Raw genomic sequence first — 16,095 nt, forward strand, 5'->3', positions numbered from 1 at the left:
CTCATACCTTTGTGATGTAGCATGATTTTATTTGGCAGCAGTACAGAAAATGTTAAAAATGAGTTATTCAGCTTTCAACATTCCTGGATTAAATTTAGCTGTGAAAGTGAAAAAAGAATGTGTGTGTGTGTGTGTATGTTTCTTATAGCAAAGATATCTGCTGTGCTCATTGAAGGGATTCGAACCCCTATTTTAGTGTTGTAAATCCTTAGAATTGCCGTTGTCCCCCTGATGGTACAACAATAAGTCTTCGGATTTACAACGCTAAAATCAGGGGCTCGATTTCCTTGGTGACCTTAGCAGATACCCCGATGTGGCTTTACTATAAGAAAACGCACACTTACCGTTGTCACAACGGGGAACAAAAAAAAGAGAATTGATCCTTACGAGATGTTGAGGTCCACTAACTAGAAAAGATTTGTGCAATTAGTAAGCATTCTACTATTAGTATATCATTTTAACTAGTTTACTTTAGAGGCCTCTGATGAAAGTTTTGTGTTTCAAAACATTATTATTGCTATAGTCAGTTTTTTTGTTTCTTGCCATGTACAATAATATTTTAATTGCATATTAAAGGTGGCGTAGGTATCTATATGTTGGTATAAGAGTGTGTTGGATATAACATTAGTCTAGTCAGGTTCGCTATATGTAAAAATTCTTTTGATTTGTTTTATATGACTGAATACAAATATTGTTTGAATTACAATGGCACACTGCTTTCGTAATTCGAAAATATCGTTATATCAAGTTATCGGAGGTTTCAGAGGATCACCAACTTTGGTTAGAGGTCATCAAAATTTTAATGTTAGTAGTACTGCTACCTTCAGTAACACTGGTTTACATAATACGGGCAGTTGTTTTTCGATATTTAACTTTAGTGGTAGTATACGAAACTTGATTATTGGCTCGTCTTTGAACTTGCATCATAACCACATAAATATTCGCACAAGCACTGATGTGAGAGGTATTCTCATCTCGTTTTGGTGTTGTGTAAGTTTCCAAGTACTTTTTAAAATCATAATTAATGATAACATGTATGAAATTACTAATATTAGTCTAACAGCAAGACTGCAAAATATTTCGTATTTAAATATTTTCTTACATACTCTACAGTCTGAATAGTATGAAGTATGTCATTTGTTGGTTTTATCATTCTTGTGAAATGATGTAGTTGTACCCAAAATAATTCCTTAACATTTTCACTTAAGAGATAATTCGAAAAGTGAACCATTCAAAGTGTGAAATCATTCTTAGCTTTTTTTTTATGTTGTTGCATTTGCCACATCCTTCTAGGTTCTATGCATGAAATAAGCATAGAACCAAGAAGGACATGGCAATTCAAGCAGTTATTCCATTCATTTTACTGTTTTAAACTCCAAAAATAAATTATCTTATCAGTTCGAGAAACAATAATATATTTTACAGCTTTTTGAAAATATTTTTTTTGTATATTATTTTGTTTCAAAAAGGACTAAAGCAGGCCATGGAATTTTAAGACTAAGAGAAATAACAAGCGTAATGCACAGTAAAAATAAAATTACACTATGTAACACAAATATTGTTCCTGGATAGTATGTTGTATTTCTTAATTGCTTATGTTGTAAAAGTACAGAAAATGGCCATTATTCCCTTCAATCTTTTCTTTTGTTACTTGGATAATGAAATTTAGAAATTAACCAATTTTCTATGTAAAAAACAGGCAATTTTGCACATTTTTATGTACATAAGGTCTGAATAAAACAACATATGAATCAAGATTTACATGTATTTATACTAAAGTTATACAAAAATGTTTAGAAGTGAATAGTTTTTCGAGATTTGCGACTGTAATATAAATCACTTTCACATATCAGTCCCCAAATATGGTCTCCCATCATGTTTTCATTATAAGCTCCTGGTAGTGGCATTCAAAGTCCATTATATCTTGGTGGAAGCACTCATCTTGCTCCTCTCAGTATGCTCCCATGTTCTCAAATTTATCAAGATAAGCGTCAAGGATATGAACTTTCAGGAACATCCTGCAGCGCATTTTGCCATAGTTCTTCACCAGAGCCTCAACTAGTTACACATAATTTTTGGGCTTGTTATTGCCCAAGAAGTCCTGAACCACTGCGACAAAGCTGCCCCAAGCTTTTTTTCTTTCCTACTGAGCTTCTTGGGGAATTCTGTGTACTCCAAAATCTTCTTTATTTGTGGTCCAATAAAGACACCAGCTTTGGCCTTTGCCTCAGACAGCTTAGGGAAGAAGTCTCCGAAGGTACTTGAAGTCTGCAGACTCCTTATTAAGAGCTGTGACAAATTGTTTCATAAGACCAAATTTTATTGCAGTGGTGGGAACAACACCTTCTGGAGGTCCACTAGTGGCTCACACTTGATATTGTGCCTCTCCATAAAGAACTTGGTCCATTGTGGCCAGTGCTTCCTGTTGTAGTGTGCTGCTGTATTCCTGCTGCCCCAAAGGCAAAGATAATAGGGAAACTTGGTAAAGCCACCTTGGAGACCCATCAGGAATGCCACCATATTGAAGTCTCCAATAACCTCTCAGCCATACTCGTCATACTTTAAAGCTTCTAGAAAGGTTTTATGCTGTTGTATTCCTCTTTGAGGTGCACCAAATGAGCCAGGGGAAGAGACAGATACTTATTCCAGTTATGAAGCAGCACAGCTTTGAGGCTTCTGGATGAGCTATCAATGAAGAGAAGTCACTTGTTCAGGTTTCAGGCAATTCCAGTTGCCTCACACAGACTGGAAAAATTGTAGCAGAAGCAGAGCTCATTTTGATGACTGAAGTTCTTCAATATTCTAGAAAATTCTTTTAAGTTTGAGAAAATTCTCCTTCTGCTACTCAGCACTGAATCAACCTGGAATGTTCTGGAAGATTGGTAAATTTATAAAATTCATGACCCAGGTCAGAAAAGCAAAGTTTGAAGAGAAAAATAGGTCTTTTCCATTTACTTTAGGCATAAGCAATTGGGAAATAACACTTTCTGCCCAGGAACAAGAAAAATTAACAATTGTGTTACATCATGTTATCTTTGTTACCAGTACAATAATCATACTTTGGAATATCACTGCTTCTAATATGTATACACACACACACACACACACACATATAGAGAGGGGAGAAGAGATACACATGCTCTATTAAAAGCTGTAGTGCAGATGTGTAGACAAACTTATGCATATTATACCAAGCCCATTGTGAAAAGGTTTTAGATAATAAATAAGAAGGTAAAGAATCCTTTACCATACAATAAATAGCTAAAGTATTTGCTCTGTAATTAAAATATAGTAATAATAAATGTAATACAAAGAAAACAACATGTAAACATACGATGAGGTTTGTCTGATGCAAATGATATCACCTTAACCTCTGTCTTTAATGAAATACATCAAGCAGACACCAGGAAGTAAAAAAAAATAATTAAATTTTCTATACAAGTTGAAAAGTAAGTGTGTTAAACATTGAGAAATTTAAGAACTAATAAAACATTGTCAGCAAAGTTACAATAATTATCAGTTTGACAGTCAATGCTTTGAGAAAAGTTAATGTAGTTTAAATAATGGCATAATGTTATATCACAGAAGCAACTGTTATATAATTAGTTTTAATTATATGCAGTAAAATCTTAAAACTAATGGTTGGTTATGGTTTTGGTGATCAAATTGCCAAAGTGGCATTCAATAAAAATAGAGTATTCAAACCCATTTTCTGCTGTTCCAACTATATCTGCTATGGGTAAATGTATATCCTCCCTCGTATTGGATATACAAGACTGTTCAGTTTAAAAGTTAATTATTAAAAATGATGGTTGTGAGAAGTTTTGTCACGTAACTGTGCTTGTCATACTTTGTGTATGCAATTTAATTTTTATAGTAGTCTTTTGTAATACTATTGATGTCACCTTGCTCAAAGTTTTAAAATGTTTTAAATTTTTCTGTTATGTGTTACTTTTTTTTATAGCTCCATGTATTTGTAAGTTAGTGAAAGCAAAAGTGAAAAAGTGAAGTTAGACTGTGTGATTGCCAGTTTAATCATAATGGGAGATTTCTAACATAAAAGTTTTATAATAAATAAATATATATATATGTATTAAAAACAAAAATAAGGAATAATAATTCATCTTGTTAGTTGGGTTGTAAAGTAATTGAACCAGTGTATAGACTTTTGACATAAAAAATTATTATTTAAAGATCTAGATACAACAGTTATAACAAATGAGGTAATGTAAGTAAACTTAGCACTGATTCAGTTGTGATAACACATGAGGGACTAATTTATCTTGACATTTCGGTTCTAAAGCAATTGAAACAACCTGTGTGAACTGATAATGATAAAAAAAAAAATATTTAAAACAGTTTATGCAACTGTGGTAAACAGTAGCATGATGAATTTTTGTATATATATTTGACTTGTTTTGAATATATATATATATATATATATATACACACACACATATATTGCTTTTAAATAAGTGGATTATGTGCTGTTTATTTCTTGTTAAAGTTTATTACTAACAAATCACAGACACCTGCTGTAAAGAAACTGGCCCCTACAAAAACCTGAGACTTCTTGAATATTGCCATATGAATTTGGAATTTTATGCCATCATGAAGAAACAATATTCCCCTTCAAACTTTCTAAAGGTTACCAGTTTCAAGTTTTATATAACTAATGAAATATCAAACCATGGCACTCAATGAATTCTGTATCTGTAAATGTTGTAGTGAAACGAAGAATGTTGAGTAGTCAGAGAAGAGTTAACTTGAGGAGTCTTGGTCTTGAAGGGATGTATTGCAGTATTTATCATTTTTACTCAAGTAGGTTTTTGAAGGGCCTTGTATGAAGTTTTAAAGATTGTAAAAGGCTTGGAATTTGTAAATTCAGGTGTTTTTCTCATATGAAATTGTACAAACAATAATACTAGAGATTTTAAGTTTAACATGAAAAACTCAGATATGACTCTAAACAATTGCTAATTTTCAAATAGAGTAATTAGCCTACAGAATGGTTTTTTTTCAGGTGTGATAGAAGCTCCAACGTTGAAAGAGTTTCAAATATGTGATTGGATGAATATTTTAGTGATATTAGTTGGATGTGTGAAGGGAGTTTCTATATGTATTTTTAATAAATTGGTACGTAGATGGGCTAAATGAACCTTTGTTTTTCTTTGGGAATTAAGTGATTTTTAGTCATACTGGTAATAGTATGACAGGTTTGTAAACTCCTGAAATATGCTAGTTATTCATAATATACCAGTCAAATTAAAGAAATGTTAAATTACTATGTAAAAGAAGTTGGTTAATATAAGATCATGATGAATTCATTCATACACGAATTATAAACTAATGTTTTGCAGTTTTGATTCACATACAGATAAGTTTAAGTAAATGAACAGATGGCTTGGGTTTTTTAATTTTTTTCAGGCTTTAAAAAGAGGACTACTCGAACATAGAATGCCATTTTTGGCTTTGCAGGCAAGAACGTCAGTTTCCGTCTCATGTGAACCTCAGCCAGATGTTTACTATCATGATAACAGTATACAGGAATATCACAAGTATTACAGAAATAAGTGGGTTGTGTTGACCAATTTGCCAAATAAGACTATTGAGGAGAGGCAGTGTTTAGCAAAAGAGACTGGATTCACAGAAATACATTTAAGCACTGTACTTGATCCAGTGTGGATGATAATTAAACCTTGTTTGGCATTATCAGATGACATTCATCTCAAAGATAGTTGGTGTTTCTTTTCTTCAAAGAAGCATTGCTTTCAGCTGACATCATTAGCTCATTTTAATGGTTATCTGGGTGTTGAACCATACCATGTGTTTTGTGTAGAAATGGACAGAAGTAGCCATGTGAGAGGACTGAGCCCAGCACCTTTGTCAGATTTTGAACGACAGACTATTCTTTGTGCCAGTGATTCAAAAAACAATGAACCACCACATCCAGCTGGAAAACCCACTGAAGACCAGCTGCAGAAAATACATTTAGTCTTAGCTAACACTGTAAGTATGGGAAAGTATCATTTGGTAAATGTAAGTGAATGTGTGAAGGCTCAAATTAAAGGCTAACACTTTCTTAACATCTACCATGTAATATACTTTATGCAATATAAAGCACAAGTGCATTACTTAAAAATATTCCAAAGTTAGGAAAATATTTTATGGCATGAAAGATGGGACATTTCAATAACATAGATCTATTAAAGATAAAAACAACATTTAATAGTACACAATAAATATTTTTAAAAAACGAAACTATCTCTAGTTTCAGAAGAAAATAAAAGTTTTGTTTTATTGTATAAATTAGTGATACTGTGAACAGTCTCATACTCTGCATGTTTCAAATTGTACTGTGTTTATTAGAAGTGACTGACACAATAATTAAAAATATGTCTGCATACTAACCATACCAATCAACTTGGATCAGCTTAATACTAACAGAGCATTAATATGATTTCCAAAATAATATACTTACTTCTCTTCATGCAATAGCTATTTTTTATGCTTCTTTTTTTTTTAAATATTGTACATGTCATTAGTCTTTAGGTCCCTCCAACCTAAGATGCTTATTATAGCTGTGCTGGTGCATGATGTAATCATCATTCTACAATAGCACTTTACCAATAGGAGAGCAACACATCTTCCACATGCAGTAGAATTCCCATAAGTATTTGTACTCAAAATAAATTTCATTGTTATTTTCAGCACTATCCCCTTGGTGTGGATTTCTGTATGTGGTGAGGGGACCTCAGATAAGGTTTTATTCATTTAGTTTATCAGTTTACCTCCTCTGGGAGCTAAATGTCCACCCATGTGTGGTGACCCGTGAAGGGGAGGAGAGGTTTCTGGTGGTTGATGGGTCCGACTCTAACACACCACTTTGGCCGTGAATTCTTGTAAATGGGTGACCCTCTAGGGTCAATTGACTGGTCCTTGGACCAAGTATTAGAGTTGGATGTTTTCAGTGGGTGTTGTGGACATTGTATCTGATGCAGTTGTTTGGGAATAGTGCTTATGAAACTCTGGTATTGCTGCAGTGTACTTCTTTGGCACTGTAGTGAGTGTGTCCCCTCATAGGGCTCCATTCTTTCTTTATTATGGATCCCCCTAATCAGATTTAATAAAAAAAAGTGAAAAAGAGACCATTGGTAAATGAAGGTTCTGAACAGCAATCTTTAACTTCTTTAATGCCTGTATCTCATTTTCTAATATTACATTTTTTATCAGACAAATCTTTAGGGCAAATGTCTCCCTTTTTTATTTGGAAGGCACTAGAGGAACTTGCTGGCTCTCCTAAGTCAGTCAGAAGGCTTAATTCTTATAACATATTGGTGGAAACATCTATTCCTAAATACAGTGAACTTTTCTTGCATTTGAAGGCCATTGGGGATATACCCATTAAGGTTACTCCCCATGTTACTTTGAATTGGTCATGAGGTGTTATTGTTGAGAAGGATTTGAAGAACATCCCAATTTAGAAATCCTAGCTGGTTTTTACACCCATGCAGTTTCTGCAGTGAAGTGTATTTCTACTTGCAAAAATGGAATTATGATGCCTACCAATGTCTTAATTTTCACATTTACATCACCATGTTTGCCTACCACCATCAAGGCAGGTTATCTTAATTTCAAGGTACGGCCATATATTCTGAACCCTCAGATGTTTCCAGTGTCAGCAGTTTGGTCACTTGAAGACATCATGTCGTGGTTCCTTGACGTGTGCTCGTTGCCATGGCAGATTCAGTTCCATTGGTTACAGGTCCATCTTTGACTGTGGTCCTGATATGCAGAACGATCATTTGTTCATGCCCTCATTTACTGGAATCTTCTTCCAATGACAGAAACTTGCCCAATTGACCCAGGGCAGGATCTGTGGAGGTTGATAGATCACCTTTGAGTAAAGAAATTAAAGAAAAAAGACATGATCAAAAACAGAAAGGCTCTCTACCCAATTAGCCTATACATTAAATAAAAACGGCCACTTTGATACAGTGGAACTGTCAAGGTTTTTTTTGTACAGAAATGACAGGTTATGTAATGAATGAGTGCATGCAGAGGTGGCACTGTTAATCGTTCAACATGTGCCCACTCTGTCTTTGCCACTCAACACCTATGGAGGCCGTAGCCATCCGTGTTTCTTTGAGTTGTACCATCACTGTTTGTTCTTTCTACCTGTTGCTTGGAAAGGCTTATGATCAATCAGATATTGATGCTCTCCTTGAACAGTTGCTGTCTCCCTTTTTAATGCTGGGGGACTTTAATGGATGTAATCCCCACTGGGTAGGTGCTGATATTGATTGGAGGGGTTGCTCTATCGAGCAAATGCTCTCAGATCACAATCTTTCTCTCTTCTGTACTTGTTCTTATACTTATTTTCATGCACCTACCTAGTCAGTCTTTTACTGTTATTGATCTCTCAGTCTGCTTCCCTTAACTATTCTCCCACTTTTCATGGAAGGTTGACAGTAACCCATGGGACAGTGATCATTTTCCTGTCATTTTGAGAGAGACTGGCTGTGGTTGATGCTACCAGAGCTGTGTAACCTGGTGGAAGGTGTCTCAATGCCAAGTGGCCCTCTTTTACTACTCTCACAGAACTTGATTTTGCCATTGATAGGTGATTGCATGGTGGCAGTGATTGACAGTATTATCCAAGCAGCAGTGCAATGTATTCCTGAAACCTCAACATGTTTTCCACAGTATTCTCCTCCATGGTGGAATCCTGCCTGCCACATGGCATGGATGACTCAGAAACAGGTCTGGGATACCTTTAGTAGATGTTCCATGCTTTCAAATCTCATTGCTTTTCTGTGGGCCCATGCACATGCTTGGCAGGTAAGACAGCAAAGTCAGAAGGAATCTTGGATTAAATTCACAACCAGTGTCTCTTCTGCCACCAGTCCCAAAGTCATATGGGACAAGATTCAGAAGGTCAGAGGATAATTGGCTTCTCCTCACCCCTTCTCAAGAGGACTCATATTTTCTCACACCATCATTCTTCTGCAGGAGGCTACATGACTAATCAAGCTTGTCACCAATACTTGGGCTTCTCTTTTGTATTCTGTGCTTGAGGGTTTTTGTTTTGTTTTTTGTCTGTGTTTCTGGTTTGTTTGAACCAGTCATTCATTTAGGTCACACATGTACCTTTTACTGTAGAAATAGTGAGACCAGTGGAACCTGTCTTGGATTTTTTGTCCTTAATTTAGCTCCTTTCTTATCCTCTTTTTTTAAAGAATACTTTGGTGTTTCGTTTTACAAACACCATGATGGGTAACTCCATGCCACTTCCCTTAATGAATGGATCTCCATATCTTCCAATATGCATTCTTTTTCAGGTTGGGGATTATCTCTGAATAATTATGTGACTTTGGTTGTGTGGATTTTTGAGGAGCATTCACTCCACATTAATATTTTTGAACTTGTTGATTGATTGGTCATGATTCATTCTGAACATTTGACAGTCATTTTTTAAATGGACTTTCAGGGGATACCTGCTCTATTACTCTGCTGCTTCAGCTATTTTGGGCTTATTCCTATTTGGCTCATCTGATGTCTTGTCAAGTATCAGAGGCTCTGAACTTGGTGGCAGATTACTTTTCTTGACCAGATGGGTTCTACCTATGGAGTGGTCTCTTTATCCTCAAGTTTTTTCATTCAGTATTGCTCAATGTTGAACATTCTTCTCAACAATGCTTTTGCTTTGAATACCAAATTTATTCTCTTCTGGTCTCCAGTTCCTCATTCTTTGGCCTTGGCATTTGATGCTGTTGGTCAGGATTCATCTTTTTCTTACACCTATTTCCCTATTCTTCTTCTACATTTTTCTACATCATATTATCACACTTGATATGCTTCACTCCTTGTTGGGTCCTTTTGATGGCACTGCTTTGGCCAGCATGAACTTGATTTTCTCTGTTTCATTAATTGGTGCCCAGGCTTCCTCTTCCTCTGTTACATTCCCACTATCTTGCACAACTGTATTTCTCTTTCACCCAAGGGCATTGCCCCTTCATATTCATTTGTGGGATTTTTTCAGTCTATTGTCCACAGGACTCTACAATTGTATAGTCTTTTTCTTATCTCATTCCTGTTATTCTTCAACTCTTTCAGTAGAATTTGTGTTTTTCTAAGCATTGATTCATTAGTTTCTCTCTCCTTCTTGGCATCCTTCTATAGCCCACCTTTCATCATTTTTCATGTGGTTGATCCACTACACATTGTTGTTTTCTACCATTTCTGTTTTTGGGTGGCTTTATCAGCTACATTTTGCTTTCTCATTGCTATCAGATTTTTCTCCTCTCCTTTCCACTTTATTCTGATTCTTTCTTCTTCGCTGACTTGTCTGACTCTCATGGCCAACTGAGATTTTGAAGTGGTTTACATGTTCTTGCTCATGCGCTCAGTTTGAGCAGTTAGAATCTTTTTTTTTTTCAGTGACTTGAAGACGATAGGAGGAAAACTTTCATAATGTCGTCCTCTACACTTGTGTCTCCACAACAGGCAATTGCTGTCCATTCTACAAAGTTTTGTCGTAGAATCATTTTTGTTATACCTTCTTTTTCTGGAGACATATTTTCTTCTTCTCACTTGTGGTCACTGTTTGATGAATATGCCACTGATGCTCTTTGCACTGTACTTTGTTACTCCTCTGTCCTGACTAGAGCTTTCTTCTTTAAAACTTCTGCTGCTTAAGAAAGTGATTATTTTCCATTTCTTCATATTATATTAGTCAACTATCTTATTCCTCATATCTCATTTTTACTGTTCCTTGGGTAGAATCGTTTGGACTGACATGTGGATCTTCTTTCATTCATCTCCTGTGTTTTTTTTTCGTTATCCAGCTGTTTCATCTCCTGACTGATTTTGACTTCCTCCATGCAGTGTTTTTCAATACAACTATTAATACATACCACCTTTGAGCATAAGTATATTTTTTCTTTTCATCACTTTTTCTCCTTTTTCTCTTTTGTAGGATCCTGCCCGGTGGTTGGTTTTGCCTTCCAGGATATGCTTTGTTTCCAAAATCTACAGGGGTATTGGAAGGTGCTCAGCTATTGAGCATAGTATTAAAAATACCCAGTTTCCTAATTTAGACTATTCCATACCATGGACTATCGTGAAGGAAATCCAGTATGATGGAAGTAACTGCCCACTTTTTTGGCTTCTGTTTGTTGGATGTAAAAAGACAACAAAACTTTTGCAGTAGGAATCTGATGGAATCTGGCCACTTATTCAGGTTTTTCAAATTCTATACCCCTTCTTGAAGTGGAGGATTGGAAATGCTTTCTACTTACCAGTTTCTAGCCACTGAAAGAGTAGACCTTGGAGACTTCCTTACTGGTTGTATACAGCAAAATATGTTGGAAAGTAGGACAGGGGTAGCACTGTCTATTTTATGCAGGTCACCACCCTTCAAACAGCTAGTGTGCCCTCTTCTTGCAGTGGAAAAGGTTTGTTACTCTTGTCTTCTCAGTTGAGATGAGGCATGCATTGCACTGTTTGATGAAGCCATAACCAAATTATATACTTTTTGGCCCATGGTCTACATGTGTGCAGGTGTTTGTTTGGTCATGATAAAATAGTGACACTTTGGTCTCTTTTTGCCTTTCCCAAGTTTGTTTCTGGACAAAGAGTTCAACCTGGTTGAGACAAGATGCACTGTCACAGAGCTGTGCCCCTATGGACCCTGTGTCATCAAGTGTGACACTCCACAGACTTTCTTTTCAGATGTTTTCCAGAAGAAGCTCATCTAAGTTTAATAATGTTTGCACCAGTTTCTTCACTATTTAAATTTGGGAGTCTAGCTATTCTGTATGAGAAGATGAGGTATCATCTTGATGGTTAGTATTTTGCTTTCCTTGAAAATGTATTTCTGATAGATACTCAAATCCACACACCTCACCTGTCCTCTCCTTACTTACAGTGCACATTCATTTTGCCTTATGTAAGTATGAAATTTATTTTGAGTGCATGTTATTAGAGGGAGCTATGTACATGTTGGTGTCATCATGCATTTCATGTTAAACACATGATTTTTATGTGGGAGTTAAGACCAGTGGCATGGAAAACTCATAGGCTGATGCATGAAGAACCAAGCCATCCTCTGTGAGGAGGTTAGTATCTATCTATCTATCAGAAATACATTTTCAGATAAGGAAAATGTTAACTTTTGAATATCTTAATATAAACCATGCTTAAAAACAACTTTTCTAACTATGGTAATTATGGTATGGCTAACAATTATTTTTATATTAAAAGTTTCACAGCAATAATTTATTTATATACTAGGAATATCTAGTGTACTGGATTCAGTGAAGAAACCAAATCTTTGTCTCCTCTGCTTTACTTTGAATATTTTTAAATATTGTCTTTCTGACAACTGTATTTAGCTGGAAAGGAGTCCCCCCCTCTGTATGTATATCTGTGTAATCAGCTCATCAGATGTATACAAAATATAATAAGATTATTGACTATGGTATCTTACCTCCCTATTTTGTAGTGTTAAACCTTCAGAAATCAGTTAAAGAAAATAAATAGAAATATGTGAATAAAATTTTATGTTGGTACAAGGATGTTTATTTTATTAAAGGTGGTAGACCTAATATTTAAGATTTGACAAGGCTCATTTGTTAAGTAGGTGAATGTTAATAGAATTAACTTTTGTAATTATATGCTAAGTATTTATAATACTTCATTCAGCTTCAATTTGTTTTGAATAACTGATACAGAAGGTTTGTGGCAAAGCATTACAATACATTAAGAAATATTTTCAGGAAGTAATACTTAATTGGTGCTAAATTCAGATTTGATGACTTAAAATATACTGATGAATTACAAATGGTTTAAATGCAAAATATTTTTGAACATTTTACACTTTTTTCCATTTAAAATTGTTATTTTGAGGAGGATATTTGAAATTGTCCAGTGGAAATTTTATGTTTTACATTTTCAGTTATGCATGTAATTGTCTATATCTCAAGTACAGGAAGATAAATTTGCAATATTTATATGCTTCCTTTTCTAGCTTCCTAATTTCTTCATTCAGCCACAAGATTATACAATATACCATAAAAATGTGACATTTGAGAACAATATACAAGGCAAAATTACACAGTAAGTAGACAAATATTCTTTATCTAATTAGTTTTAAAAGACCATTGAAGTAAACAGCAAATGCTGTTTTGAATTCTTCATGCAGTCATACTTGAAAAATGATGCACTTTATGCTAATATAATAATAATTAGTCAAGGAACAATTTAGAAGTACAATGAAGTGGAACATATTGCATGCTTTATTTAAACTTGTTTTATGTTCTACCAGACATAAATCATTGTTTGATTACTAATTATTGTAACTATAGTTTTATAATACAGGCTAATCTTGCTGAATGATTGACTATACTCTTGTGATATTCTACATTCTAAAAAGTAAACAACAGTTTTGTCAATGAAGCTTAAAAATCTAAATGTCATATATCAAGCTTAGAAATCTAAATGATAGTTATAATGCTCATATTTTATACAATAAACAAATGTTTGCTATAAATACATATCTTATTTGAGCATAAAAGTTGTTTTAGTAGTTTTAATAGCTATTAGGTATTGGTGAAAACAAACTCAAGCTATTCAAACTTTATATAGTGTTGGTGTTGATTTTACATGGTTAAAGAGCTTTCTGTTAATTTCTCTCGTTATTTAAGTAACTAAAGTTCAGTAAAGAAACAGTGTTATCCACATTGGATTAAACAAAATCAGTGCAAAGTGAATTTTGTTTTAAGATTAAAGAACATTTTAACATAAAATTAAAGGACAGAAAGGGACCTTTTGGTTCAGCTAGTCTGTTCTATTAAGTTAAACTAAACACTAAAAAATGTAAAGTCAGTCCTTATTCCTCAAATACTTATCAGGCTTTTCTATAAATGTCATTCAATTAATTGCATTTACAACATTTGAAGGCAAGCCATTCAGAAGACCAACCACCCCTTTAGAAAAATAAAGCTTTTTTAGCTTAAGATGCCTCTATCTTTGAGAAAATTTGTGTGTGTCTCCAATGCCAGATTAAGGGTTTTATTGGCCCTAAGCTTTTCAACTAGGTGGCCCCTTTGAGATGGAACCGCTACATGCAATACATTTGTAGTTGGAGCTTGAGGTCCCCTAATTAGTGTGAGGCCCAGGTCTTCAGCCTGGTAAGCCCATGCCTTAACCTGGGGTTGTATGTCCCCAGTCCTTGTATGTCCCATTGCTGCAGTTTTTTTGCTTGGCTTTGCAGTGCATCCTCTTGTAGTACTCTCTGATGGGGTTTGTGGGCAGTGAAATGTTTGTATTTTATTATGGATATCCTCATTTGTGAACAAAAAGTATAAATGAAAAAAAACAAAACAGATTATTGAAAAGTGACCAAAGTCAGATGCAACATCTCAATTTCTCATTTTGCATTCTTTGTTTGAGAAATCTTTAGAGCAGATGTCCCCTTTTTTAAATCAAAAGGGATGAGAGGGGCTTGCTAGCTCTCCCAGGTCTGTAAAGAAGCTGCACTCAGGAAACATTTTGTTGGAAAAATCTTCACCATAACACACCAAACTCTTCCAGAGTTTAAAGAGCATTGGTAATATACTCATCGAGGTTATTCTTCATGCTACCCTGAATTCCTCAACAGGAGTTATTGTTGAGAAGGGCTTGAAGAATATTCCTGAGTCAGAGATCCTTGCTGGGTTTTTTTTCCAGCCAAGGTGTTTCTGTGGTGTGCCGAATCTTCACTCACAAAGACAGAATTATGATGCCTACTAATTTTGACGTTTACATCACCACATTCACCTGCCACAGCCAAGGCAGGTTATCTGAACTGTAAGGTATGGCCATACATTGCCAACCCTATCAGATATTTCCAGTGTCAGAGGTTTGGTCACTCAAAGACATCATTTTGTGGTTCTTTAACGTGTGATCGTTGTGGTGGCAAAGACCATGACACCTATGATTGTGAACTGAAACCACACTATGTTAACTGTAGTGGTTCTCCCAAGTGGATGGAGGATAAAGAGGTGCAATGCTTGAAGATTGTAAATAATATCTCCTACCCAGAGGCTTGGAAGTTATTATCTCTTACTCTATCTCAGACATATGAGAGTACAGACTGATCTCTCTGTGCCTCCAGCAGAGTCATTTGCAAAAAATCTGAAAAGACATTTTCCCCCATGGTTAAAAGAGTTGGTGAGACTATGTGTACTCCCATCTATGTTCCTGCCATTCTTTCTGATGGCTGCCTGTGTCCACTTTCTTTGGCTTTAGGTTTGGACATCTTCCAGGTCCATCATCTTTTCCAACCCCGAGATGCAAAACGATTATTCAATCATGCCCTTGGTCACAGTAATCTTTGTCTACAGACAGAAACCTGCTTGCTCAACTTAGGGCAGGATCTATAGAAGTTAATAGACCTTCGTCCAATATAGAAAAAAAAATGTTGAAAACAGAAGGGCTTCCTGCTCCATTTTTCTCCACATAAATAAAAATGCCCACTTTGATACAGTGGAACTCTCAGGCTTTTCTTTCAAATATAGATGACATTAAGAATTTGATTGGTTCTTATCCTGTGTGTTTTTCTTTACAGGAAACATATCTGAAACCTGCTGATGCATTTGGTTTTGGTAATCTTCTTTGTACAGGTTGTGTGATGGACAAGTGCATAGAGGGATGGCACTGCTTGTTGATCAGTGTATGCCTGCCCTGTCTTTGCTACCTGATATACCCTTGGGGCCCTAGCCATCTGTGTTTTCTTTAGTCGTACTATCACTGTTTGTTCTCTCTACCTGTCTCCTGTAGAGACCCATGATCAGTCAGACATTTATACCCTCATTGAACAGTTAGTCTCACTTTTTAATCCTGTGGGATTTTAATGGATATAATCCCCTCTGAGGTGGTGCTGACATTGATGGGAGGAGTCATTCCCTAGAGTGTATTCTCTTGGGTCACAACCTTTTTCTCTTCAGTAATGGTTCTTATGCTATTTTCATGCACTTAGTCAGTCTTTTACTGGGATTGATGCCTTTATCTGCTCTCCTTCACTTTTCTGTTACTTTTAATGGAGAGTTGACA

At 35.3% G+C, this 16,095-nt stretch overlaps 1 protein-coding gene across 2 annotated transcripts in view; it reads left to right on the forward strand.

Annotated features, from left to right (window-relative positions):
- Positions 1-572: 572 nt before the first annotated feature.
- Positions 573-16,095, forward strand: part of LOC143244786 (uncharacterized) — a 58,781-nt gene continuing 43,258 nt past the window's right edge. The window contains exons 1-3 of one of the 2 annotated variants that reach the window (XM_076490105.1): positions 573-990; positions 5,428-6,009; positions 13,031-13,119. In XM_076490105.1, the coding sequence (XP_076346220.1) occupies positions 706-990; positions 5,428-6,009; positions 13,031-13,119 (956 nt within the window). In that variant the 5' untranslated portion in view covers positions 573-705. The remainder of the gene's footprint in view (positions 991-5,427; positions 6,010-13,030; positions 13,120-16,095) is intronic. The other variant, XM_076490107.1, reaches the window with a different exon arrangement.

Source organism: Tachypleus tridentatus, chromosome 2, assembly GCF_004210375.1.
Source record: "Tachypleus tridentatus isolate NWPU-2018 chromosome 2, ASM421037v1, whole genome shotgun sequence".
Lineage (NCBI taxonomy): Eukaryota > Metazoa > Arthropoda > Merostomata > Xiphosura > Limulidae > Tachypleus > Tachypleus tridentatus.